Genomic DNA, 12,933 nt, shown 5'->3' on the forward strand with positions numbered 1-12,933 from the left:
TAACTGTTGTGTTAAATTCCCAAAAAAATACTGAACAATTTTTATGAGTCACAGGTTGGTCATCGCGAAAATTCCGAGAACATTTCCCGCGAAAGGAGTAGCGAAAACGAGATCAAGGTGGCTTTTATCAAAATCTCTGGCGATCAACCCGCCGGGGGGGTCATCCGGGGGTATATAAACCAGACGTCCAGCCATCTGGGGTCATTTGCTCCGCGCTCCGTGAGCCGGACGTTTCAAAGTCTCGTAATCAATCAATTCGATAAGAGAAAACGACACAACATAATAAAATTAATAATAAATAAACGGGTGACGTGAATTGTGAATTGTTCGGGTGAAACTTCGAGACGTTTAATTGGACATTTTTGTGTGTGTTTTTATAATTTTTTTTAAATACAATACGGAAATGAAATATTTGTGGATGGTGTATTTAGGGGTGATTTTAGTCGGGGTTTGTGTTCAGTGCATGGCCGCTCCACCGCTTTCAGTGAGTGTGTTGTTTTATTTATTTTTTTAATATATCGTGGATGTACTGGCAAAAAACGTTAACTCGAAAATATGCAATTTTGACTTAATAATGTATTATATTATAAAGTTTTATAAAGTTTTTAACGTTCTATAAACTGTCAAAATCCGCTAAGTAAGTGTATTTTGCCAGTAATAAGTAGTTTGAAATGACGTGTATATGTAGTTTTAAAAGTATATTCAACATTAATAGCGGGTATTTTATTCAGGCTAAAAGCTTTAAATGACAGGGATTTTAGAGTTAATGTTTTTTGCCAGTATACCCACGATATATCATGCCTTAATATATCGCTCACTCCTTTAAAGAACGTCATAAATAAAAAAACTTGATTTTTCAGGAGAACGTTTTTTCCCAATCAGGTATGTCAAATACTTGAAAGCGGCCGGGTCAGGAGTCGTAATAATCGCCGGGTATGTATGAGGAGATGCATGAATGTAGAAGAGGCGAAGAATGTTTGCAAAGACAGAGTGGTGTGGCGTTCAATTCTCTATATCTACCCCTGCGGGGAAGCGGCGTGATGGTTAGTTAGTTAGTTTGTTACGTTTTTAAAGTTTAAAAATATAACACAATGTTTTAAAAATAAATATGAAGCCATGAAAAATATTTAGTATATTTAAAAAAATAATTAAACAATACATTTTCTTCAAAATGCAAAAACAACATTTTCTGCCCTGTAGCGGGTGTATATTAAGTTTAAAATATGCCGCTTTTGCTGGGACATAGTACATTTTCAGGGCATTTAAAAAACACGCACAACTTAAAATCGACGATTTTTGATTTATGGCGTTCTTGAAAGGAGTGAGCGATATATTGTCTGCCTCCGTAGTGTAATAGTCAGCACGCTCGGCTACCGTACTGGAGACCCCGGGTCTGATTTTTTTCAGTGTGTGCATATGACGAATGCACTACGTGTCCTCACGCAAATGATAGTATAATTGTAACTGACAGTAACACTCTCCTTATCATTTATTATTCACTTTGTGTAATACTAACTAACTAACCATCACGCCACTTCCCCGCAGGGGTAGGCAGAGAGAATAGAGCGCCACACCACTCTGTCCTTGCAAACATTCTTCGCCTCTTCCACGTTCATGCATCTCCTCATACATACCCGCCGATTGTTACGACTCCTAACCTGACCACTTTCAAGTATTTGACATACCTGATCGTGCCATGTTTTTCTCGGTCTTCCTCTGCTTCTTTTCCCACTAACATTCGCCTCATAAATTTGTTTTACCGTTCTTTCCTCACTCATTCGTTCTACATGTCCAAACCATCTCAACACACCTTTCTTGATTTTATCGATAATGCTTATCTCAGCTTTGCATTCCTTCCTTATTTCACTATTCGCACATCTATCATACATCGTTTTGTCGCACATTCTTCTGAGAGATCGCATTTCGATTGCATTCAGTCTACTTTCATCCTCCGTTTGCCAACTCCATGTTTCACTTCCACTTTGTGTAATACCATTTTAAAAAGTGGTTTTTGGGTGGCATTACACAAAGTGAACGATGAATGATAAGGAGAGTGATATATTACCATGCCACAAAGTTAACAATGCCTTTAATATACAAAAGCATTTACCAATATCTGTGACCCAGTCATAACAAAGTAATAATAAAGATATTAGTAAATAAATAATTTATATAAACAAAATGATAGTTTTGTAGGCACAAAAAAAACTCACAATTGTAGTCTATCAATTTCAGGACGTACCCGTCTCTTCGTCAGGACGATTTCTACAACAGCACGCCAGCAACACTAACCACCACTACTATAGCACTATTCACACACTTAAAACCTTACCAAAATACTGATCACATGTCTACCACTCCCCAATACACAGATCCTTGACCGGCTCTCGGTGAACATCCTTAGTGCATATTGGTCTTCGGTCCGACTAATAACGCATGTGATTAATATTTTATTAAGATGTTAGAAAAACGTAAAAAGTTTTATGGTTGTAGTGGATAGTGTTAATTGATAGTGTCCTGACGAAGAGACAAGTACCCCTAGAAACCGGTAGTCTTAAGTCTAGGTGAGCAGGTTTACACTATGAATGTCTGACCACACTTTGAACATAAATAATAATATATATTTTTTTGTTTTTCATTTTCAGCTAATTGAAAAATCGACACTTTCTAAGGTAATTTTTATTCTTTAAATATTTTTTAAGGTCAACAGTTTGACCTTGTAACGAAAAGTCCATACAAAAAAAAATAGGCCGTTGCTCACATCTTGCATCCTAAACTAATCCAATAAAAAAAATTTCAAATAAATAATGGGTGCTCAAAACCCATGTGCCAAAAAACCTAAAGCGAATGCAGACTCGTTCGTTATGTTCAACGAAATTTTCAAAAACAATTCAAAGTGTCTATGTATAAAGTATCTACCTGAAAATCCAAAACTTTCAAATAAAAAAACCTAACTAACCATCACGCCGCTTCTTCGCAGGGGCAACCAGAGTAAAAAGAACGTCATACCAATCTGTCTTTGCAAGCAATCTTTGCCTCTTTCACATTCACGCATCTCCTCATACATACCCGCCGATTATTCCTCCCAACCTGACACGCCTAAGTATTTGAAACACTTGATCATGCCAAGTTTTCCTCGGTCTTCCTCAGCTTGTATTTCCAACTGCGTTCTCCACATAAATTTGTTTTACTGTTTTATTTTTATCGACTTAATTTTGGTTTTTATTTTTTATTAATTTAATTTTTGTTGTCCGCCTCCGTGGTGTAATGGTTACCTTGCTGAATTTCCTGGGTTTGATTCCCAGGAGTGATCACCTTGCCTTCATGTAAGTAACGATTAATATAACACTGCGTCATTACGATGGGAACACTGAGTTTGAAGTAGAAGTTATTTTTTAACTCATTTGATTCACATGTTCAAACCATCTCAACAGAACTTTCTTAATTTTATCGATAATGCTTATCTCAGGCTTGCATTCTTTCACACTGAGAGATCGCATTTTAACTACATTCATCCTTCTTTTGCCAACTTCATGCTCCATACATTGAATAATCATTTAATGAAATTGAAGTACATAGCAAGCAGTAAGGCAAGGATAGTTCAAATTGAACTCCACGATTGAGGCAGGTCAAGGCACTGTGAATGATACAATCAAATCATCAAATTTAAAATGCTAATAGCCTTTTTCTAGAAGACTCTCTAAATTACTTGGAACATTCTGATTCCATAGTCTTTTGATCATAAAATAGTTAGTTTTCTACCTGGCTTTGTCCTTAATTGGCATTGATATATTTTTTTTAAATATGTATTTTTCATAAAAACTAGAAAATATATAACCATCTTCGTTTTTAAGAGGGATTAGCCTCCTGCAATGTTGATTCCCAGCTGCCGAGCCATCTCTTAGGTTGTCTGCCCGGATTTGTCTACCTTGGAGTTGGCCGTACATTGCAATGTGGTGGGAGTCTGGATGGTTCCATTCTCCTCACATGTGCATACCGTTGTAACGACATCTTCGATCTCGCATATTTACCTTATCCTAGCGTTCCTTATTCTATCTCGTAGACTCTTGCCAGATATTCTCCTTAGAGTCTTCATTTCTGACACTCTTAGTGCGTTTTTTTGTGACTATGGTGTCCGCACTGTTTTTGATCTCATGTCATGATGCACATGATGTAGAAAAATAGCATTTTGCTGTGGTTCAGGTTAGTAGAAAATAATGAAAATAGGAAGCACATATTTCTGGTAATTTGTTTATGGTTGTTTCACAATGCTTACGAAGCTATGAGAATATTAAGAATCTATGAAATAAAGTGACAGCAGCTGTCAAGAAGCACGTTGTCCGCCTTTAGCGATGTGAATTTTTCAATAAAATCACAGTGAAGGCTTTGAGATAGTATTTTATGAAAAGGTCGCTTAATAAAATACCCAATCTTTTATTTAGTTTTTTAGTTTTTTTGACATGTTACCATAGATGAAAAAGAATATGGAAATCTGGGTTTTTACAGGGCTTATGATCTGTCATAGGCTGGTTTAGTGATCACTTTACACACATGCAACATTTACCACTCTACCCATGATTACAACCACACAACTAAAAATTTTGCTTCTCCTACATATATCATTTATTTCGGGCAGTACATAGGAGTTCACAATAGCCTTTTATTATATATTGGATTGGGAAAGCTTTTTATTAAATAAAAACTCTTTTATTTAGATGTATGCAAGATCCGAACCCCGGATTATTTTTACATACTAAGAAATGCCTGACAACATGATTAATTTTCAAAAAATTATGCAGTTTATAATTTGACCAGTTATTTTAGTTTCACTTCTAACGCGCTAGAGCAGCGGTCGTCACACTTTTTTGGTCAAGGGCCACATGGGACAATGTGAGGTATCACTGCGGGCCGCACACTTATGAATTGGGTATTATGTACGATAGCCGACTGTTACATGCTAGCTTCCAGCTCGAAGCTCCTATACATACTCCTAGCCAACCCCTACCCCTATCTAGGCATTTACAGGGCTCATGACCTGTCATTGGCTGATTTAAGTGGCCACTTGATGCTATTCCTTGAAATAAATTTAAAATATTCTTTGTCTCTATCGAGATTTTAATTACTCAAAATATTGTAAAAATAAAGTTAGTCGCAGTGCTAAAACAGTCAAAGATAATCTCTGTCTTAACTCAAAACAAATATTAATATCGCGTCATGTCAGTTGAAAATGTAATTCAGAGTAACATCCGCAATTATCCGTATCATTTTTTATATCGAATTCGGAGACTCTAGCGGCTAGAGTCTCATGCATATTTTTTTTTTCCCTTTTAATGTGGTATCCCGTATACAATGCATTTTTTGTCAGGTCTTCAGAATCGTCTCAAATATACATATATACAAGTCAGTAAGTAAGCTAAAATTTTTGGAACTCTTAGATTTATTATTAATCTCATGACCCTGTACATATCGCTCACTCCTTTCAAGAACGTCATAAATTAAAAAACTTGATTTTTCAGGAGAACGTTTTTAAAGTTTCAAAATATAATATAATATATTAAAAATAAATATCAAGCCACTTGTTGAACTTTTTACTGTGCAACAGATCTTTTTAGGTCAATCCTGAAGGTTTTTTCTCCATTTGAAAAGTATTCAGTACATTAAAAATAATAATTAAACACTACCTTTTCTTCGAAATGCAAAAACAACACTTTCTGCCCTGTGGCGGGTAAATTTTAAGTGAAAAATATGCTTTTTTTGCTGGGATAAAGTACATTTTCTGGGCATTCCGAAAACATGCACAACTGAAAATTGACGATTTTTGATTTATGACGTTCTTGAAAGGAGTGAGCGATATGAGTTCACAAGAGCTATCTATGTTGCATTGAGAAAGCTTTTATTCAACAGAGACCTTTTTCGGATGTACACAAGATTTGCGAACAAGCGTTTGGACACACTCAAAATGTTGTAAATTATTAATATTGTTATTATATATACTTTTTTGTTTGTTTTAGAACCAAGCGGCCCGGGGTATGCGGCTGGTTCCGCAATGGCACTGCTTAAGATATAGAAAGTTCGACTTAGTCAAAAGATGTAGAAATTATCGAGCTGGTCGTATATACTAGAGGAACTCATCCAAGATCTCATCGGAAGAAGAAAGAAAGAAATTAAAGAAAAAGAAGAAAGAAGAACAACATACCTTATACCTATCGCAGTATCAAAAAAGGAATTTCCTACCTCACAAGACAATTCATATACACATGAGGTTGAATATAAAAGAAATATAGAGTTGTATAATACCTTATCATTCACCGTTCGCTTCGTGTAATACCACTTAAAAACACTATTTCATGACTACCGGTATCTGAATAATCATTCCATTATCAGGTCTACATTTGACCTGATGATGAAATTATTTTGAAATTTAAGTCGTATTGTTCTTTTATTTGTTTTTCCTACTACCAGCCCTTATTTAAAACTTTGTGCACACCACTAGCTAGTGTGTGTTTGTTAGGTCTGATCAACTCTGATGGAAACACCTGTACTCAATATGTACATAAGTCAAAATACTAAAATGTAATACAATTTTTTTTATTATATTCTCTTTCGAAAATCGCCCTTCTTTCTTCTTTTGTTTTCATAATAATTTTCTAGGATTGATTTTAGGTCTAATAATTTACTAATTATTCTACATAATAAATTAAATTTACGATTCAGTTATAAGCAAGTTTGTAAAATGAACTCCCTCCCTAAACACAATCAGTATATTTTATTAAAGAGGTTATTTGGTAATTAAAAATACCGTAAAATATATTAATGTATATATCATAAAATATGTAAATTATATCTGTATATATATGGGCTAGATTACTTAAAGGAATTTTTAATGCTAAAAAAACATTTTATTTATTGTTTCGGCATTAACTTTGTGGTAAGACATGTTACAATGATTAAAGAAAACACTTCGTTTTTTACCACTTGAGTTTTGTTATAGACTACATGTTTCAGAAGTTAAACTTCCATCATTCAGGTCTGTATAGTAACTAAAATATAAAATATAAAATTGTTCTATAAATAAGGAGAGGGGAAAGTAAGGGGAAGGGGTTAGTCAAGGAACGGAGTTTGAAAACAAAGGAAAAATGGAAAGCAATGGCGAAGAATTTTGAAACAATATATTATTTAATAAATTATTATTAGAATTCAGGTTTTTTTGTATTTCTAAATTTGCAAATCATATAATAGATACCAATCACTCATTTCACTCTCATAAATTAAAATAATTACACCTTGTTCCATATAAAGGCCAAATTATGAATTATCTTGAAAAACTTTCCCCTCTCCTTATTTATAGAACAATTTTATATTTTATATTTTATATTTTAGTTATTATACAGACCTGAATGATGGAAGTTTAACTTCTGAAACATGTAGTCTATAATAAAACTCAAGTGGTAAAAAACGAAGTGTTTTCTTTAATCATTCTAAAAAAACATAGTCCTTAATTTATTTAAAATTATAATTAAAATATAACTTTGTTTTAAAATCACTATAAATATTTTACTATAACTTAATTATAATGTCTACCGGTTTCGAAGCTAACCGCTTCTTTATCAAGACTGATTAGCACCGGTAGACATTATAATTAAGTTATAATAAAATATTTATAGTGATTTTAAAACAAAGTTATATTTTAATTATAAATGGAAAATCACAAAGTTAGTGCTTCAAATTTAATGATATTATTTAAAATTATTCTAAGTTGATTTTGACTGCACAAATAATCAAATAAACCATATATAAATTGTATTCGACATATACTAAGCTAATCAGTGAAAATAATCTCCTTTTCGCTAACAGAATGAGCAGTCTGTGACCTTTGCAGATACAAACATAGTAACAAGGAGAAATTATATAATTAAATGAAATGTAATAAAAATTAGTCAATTTCAAATGAAATGCTGAATATTATTGATGGTTTTGTAATGAATACTATGTATATTATCAAATAAAACTAGACATAAGAAAATTCATTCATTCAAACCCTTATCCGCACCCCAATGGTGCATAGGGCACTGCATCATATAAACGCAGTGTTATCTTGATCATTAACACATGAAGGTGATCAGCCCTCTGCTTCAGGTACCAGTCCAGGGTAATATTGAATAAATATAAGAGTGAAAAAATCACCTACATCACTTTTTTTTTAGAATAATTAGAATTCATGAAACTAGTTGAATCAAAACATGCACTAAATAAATTTAAATTACCAGTGCAAATGATTTAACCTGAATTCCGGGAGCTTGAAAATGGCAATAATTACAAACTATCATTACATTTTGACACCTCAACATAGATGAAGAAGAATATAGGTAACATTCTTCTTATCATAATCATAAGAAAATTAATAAATAAAAATAAAATAAAATCTTAAAAATAAATTGAATACCTTTTATGCACTTCAATAATAAAAAAAATAATAAACAAAGAAAAACACTACTATAATATTCATAAGTATAAACAATAAATGAGTGTAAGTCCCTCTCCAAGCACAAGAGCTTAGTCTCTTTTTTTGGAGAGGAACAGCGTAACTAGTATAAGATATGTGAAAAGTAGAAATGTCTAGCAAATAAATTAAATTGTAATATTTTTTGTAACTTTATTAAATAAAGAAATAAAGGAGAAATATTTTTTTTATATGTGTAATGGTTTTTTAAGTTCTGATTTGTCAATAATATCCTTATGTTTTACTTAGTAATTACCACTATTTCTTAAAATCTACTGTGACACATGTGTCGATGCATTCCGCATCATTTTCAACACCGTATGCGCTGGCAAATGATGTGAAATGCATCGAAACACATGTCACAGTGGATTTTAAGAAATAGTGGTATTTACTAAGCAAAACATTAATAAAAAATGCATAGATTTTTACCACAAAGTGACCGCCAAATCAATTAATAAAGAAATAAACCAATTTAACTAATTTTTAGTGAAAAATAATGTCGGAATCGTCCAAAAATGATTTATGTTGAAAGGACCGAGAATCAGCCAATTTAACACGACCTTGAAATGAAAATTTTCATATTTTTTTTCATCTCAAATTGCATTTATTGTTGATTACATAAGCAGATTTATTAAAAAAATGTTCTTTTATTTGAGTAGTATGTGTGCTTCACCAATACCAGAAAGAAAGAAAAAGGTCAATATTTTTAATAAACACTGTGGGTAAAAATACACACCAATTAAAAAGGACCATTTAAAAAAAAAGCTTAAGAAATTTCAGCATCCAGATAGTAAAAAAATCTCTAGAAAAAAAACTCTAAAATATGCACTAAAATGGTTTAGTCAAAATATTTATTTCATTAATCTGATTATTTTCATATGGATATCTCAACATAAATATGGAAATCAATGTATGACCTGTCATAGGCTGGTTTAAGTAATCACGTTATACACGTGTAACATTCTAAAACCACTTTACTACTTACAGTGATTAAGGAAACACTTGTTTTTATACCACTTGAGTTTTATTAAAGACTACTTGTTTTGGAAGCTAAATTTCCATCGTCAGGTCTGAATAATAACTAATAGTTATCATTGTAACATGTCTTACCACAAAGTTAATGCCGAAACAATAAATAAAATACTTTATTACTTAACATACTTAGATTTTCTTTTAAAATCAGCTATAATCACAATATCAATTGATATGGAAGTGGGTAGATTTGAAATAGATTGCACTAATCGGCTATATCATATTTGATTGCATATTATTTTTCATTCATATATTTTTATAAATAAATATTGTAAAATGTGCCCTCGGAAAAACTCGGTGATGGCATATCGCTCACTCCTTTCAACAACGTCATAAATCAAAAATCGACAATTTTCAGTTGTGCATGTTTTCGGAATGCCCAGAAAATGTACTATATCCCAGCAAAAGAGGCATATTTTTAACTTAATATTTACCCGCTACAGGGCAGAAAATGTTGTTTTTGTATTTTGAAGAAAAGGTATTGTTTAATTATTTTTTTACATATATTAAATATTTTTCAAATGGTGAAAAAACCTTTTTAGGTTTTACCTAAAAAGATCTGTTGCACAGTAAAAAGTTCAATAAGTGGCTTGATATTTATTTTCAATCCATTGTGTTATATTTTGAAACGTTAAAAACGTTCTCCTGAAAAATCAGTTTTTTGATTTATGACGTTCTTGAAAGGAGTGAGCGATTTGTATTATAATTTGTAATTATGTATGTGTATGATGAAATAAATAAATATCCATTATAGTAAATTGAGAGATAAGAGTACCTACAAAGTAGATGGGGATAGTCATTAAATTGAGATGGGTACTGTTATGAAGCAAGGTGTTTGTTTGTACTTGACCAAAACAGTCCGTGACCTATTTGCGGACGGTAAGTGTGTCTCCAATCAACTGTACCACACGTCGTACATGGTGTATTCACTGTTCAATAAGTGCAAGTCAAATACTGAGAACCAGACATGAATGATCGAATTGAAAAACCAAATTGAATAACGACTTTATAAAAAGAAATAATTACTTCATTCGGCCTTCTGGATTTGATCATTTAGTTAATCACACCAATTAGGACACAAATTTGGTTGGTATTGCATATTTCTTCTTCAACTTCTTCAAAGTCCATCTGCACCCGAGGGTGCATAGGGCACTGCATCATTTAAACACTGTGTTACCTTGATCGCTAACACATGAAGGAAGGATGATCAGATCTCCATTTCAGGTAATATTAAATATATATTAGAATTAAAAAATTACTGATATTTATTTGACCGCTCCCTGGAGATTAAACCCAGGACCTCCAGTACGGTAGAAGACCGTACTGACCATTACACTATGGAGGTGGACAAATTGTGTTTTTCTAGCTACTACACTATTTTATTTATTTAACTCTTTGCCAGAACCACATATGGGCAAAAAAATGGACCTTTGTGGATTTGTTTGTACCTGATACGGGCACAAAAAATGGGCCTTTGTAAAAAATAGCCTGTATGTGGTACGGGCACTCCAGTGAAGAAATAGATCAAACTGATTTTATCATAGTAACGGCAGAAGTATTAGTAGATTATAATGGAGTATGGGCTAGAAATATGAGATGGTGAACCTTTGCGTATCTAAGACCAGTTTTAAAAGTAATTAAAAATTATCTTAGTTTAAACATTAGATAAAAACATAAACACTGGAAAATACTGTCATTTAAATGGCTTACAAAGATGTATTATTTCACTATCAGAAATATAAAAAAAAAACTGTCCTTTTTCCAAATAAAATCTTCATTTAAAGTCATCAGTCAAAGAGCTAAACTTTTATCTTGTACAGAATATATGTATGATCTCTAGAAAAAAAGTAAAAACGCATTTCTTTGCTTAATCGTTTCCACTATCTCCTTTTTCCCAATTCAATCATAGTGAAGCACCCTAGAGATAGTTATGTAATACATACATTGTTTGAGGAAAACGCTTAGAAGTGGCTTTTACATACTGTTGGCAGAGAGCGGGAGATGCTTTTAAGCGTTCTATTTGCTTACTTTTGGTAGAGCGCGAGAGGTGCCAAAAAACATTGTACAGATTGGAATCGGGTTTGCGGTTACTTGTGATTAGTATAAGACACTAATTAGGGCCAGGGTTGATGAAAAAACCGCCCGACAAAGAAAATGACATAAATTATTCAAAAATATATATATTTTTTATAATAATAATACAAGCAGGCTTTTTGCTAAGAATCAATATCTTGCAAGATAATATCGTGGGTATACTGGCAAGAAATGTTAACTATAAAATCCGTGTTTGAATAATCTCTGTTCTTTAAAACTTTTTAACCTGAATAAAATAACCCGCTATTAAACTTTAACTTGAATTTGATTTTAAAACCACGTATGCATATATGAAAATATATTTATTCAATATTACCCTGGACTGGTACCTGAAGCAGAGGGCTAATCACCTTTCCTTCGTGTGTTAACGATCAAGATAACACTGTATTTATATGATGCAGTGCCCTATGCACCATTGGGGTGCGGATAAGGGTTCGAATGAATGATTGAATGTGTATTTTGCCAGTTAGAACGTTGAAAACTTTATAACATGCAACATTAAGTCAAAATTGTATATTTTCGAGTTATTGTTTTGTTGCCAGTACTACCCAGGATATGTTCTCTAGTAAAACTATTCAAAAGTTTGAGCTATACATCAGTTTCCATCTCAAACTTTCATTGTCTTTCATATAAGTGAAACATGTTTAATTTAAAGTTGAGATACATGTAATATTAATTTTCCTACCTCCGTGATGGCAGCCCTGGTGTTGACGGTGGCACTGCTGCCGGCCTCCGACTTCTTGACCATGGAGCTCTTCCGCTCTGCCATCATGGCGCTGTAGGCTGACGCGGGAGGCCGGAAACCTTGCGGCAATCTCTCCAGAACTTGATTTTTGTCTGAATCTGACTCCGCCTTTTCCAATACAAATATTTCCTGCAAAAAAGACATCAGGCTATAAGGGATAAAAAAGAGACTAACATAACTGTTAGAGTGCTGAGAATCAATATATATTGACTCACATATTGTAGTCGTACAGGAGATACCAAAAAGTAAAATATTCAGGAGGGCCATTCAAGTCACTTTTGCTTGGCAACAAAATAAACATCAATGCAATTAGTCATTTTTAACAAGTCTTTATATTATACTTTCAAGTTTAAAATCCTTTGGGATTTTTTCAGTGCAATATTAAGCTAGTAAGATATCAAATAGTCAATGATCACGTTTTTGTAAAACAATGGACTTGGTCACTTTCTCCTGTATGACTACGATATACTTTACCAAAAGCGCGCCCCGTTAATATACCGACGATAAAGCCAGAGTATTTTGACTGCGAACTGCGAAAATGTGTCGCAGCATATGCATTTCT

At 32.9% G+C, this 12,933-nt stretch overlaps 2 protein-coding genes across 3 annotated transcripts in view; one reads left to right on the forward strand and one right to left on the reverse strand.

Annotated features, from left to right (window-relative positions):
• The window catches only part of l(2)05287 (WD repeat-containing protein l(2)05287), a 37,869-nt gene that overhangs the window by 8,097 nt on the left and 16,839 nt on the right, over positions 1–12,933 (reverse strand). The window contains exon 12 of the mRNA XM_088275559.1: positions 12,312–12,500. Within this exon, the coding sequence (XP_088131685.1) occupies positions 12,312–12,500 (189 nt within the window). The remainder of the gene's footprint in view (positions 1–12,311; positions 12,501–12,933) is intronic.
• On the forward strand, positions 68–8,680 carry LOC148299866 (uncharacterized). 2 transcript variants are annotated; one of them, XM_088275591.1, is made up of 3 exons: positions 69–484; positions 2,646–2,672; positions 6,012–8,680. In XM_088275591.1, exons 1-3 carry the CDS (start codon positions 404–406, stop codon positions 6,120–6,122), a joined length of 219 nt encoding a protein of 72 aa, XP_088131717.1. In that variant the 5' UTR covers positions 69–403; the 3' UTR covers positions 6,123–8,680. The 2 variants fall into 2 exon arrangements, 1 of the variants encoding a protein (XP_088131717.1); XR_015839022.1 differs by lacking the exon at positions 2,646–2,672 and having other exon boundaries at positions 68–484.

This window comes from Brachycentrus maculatus, unplaced genomic scaffold (genome assembly GCF_059751285.1).
Source record: "Brachycentrus maculatus isolate JH-2025_06_01 unplaced genomic scaffold, ASM5975128v1 h1tg000913l, whole genome shotgun sequence".
NCBI lineage: Eukaryota > Metazoa > Arthropoda > Insecta > Trichoptera > Brachycentridae > Brachycentrus > Brachycentrus maculatus.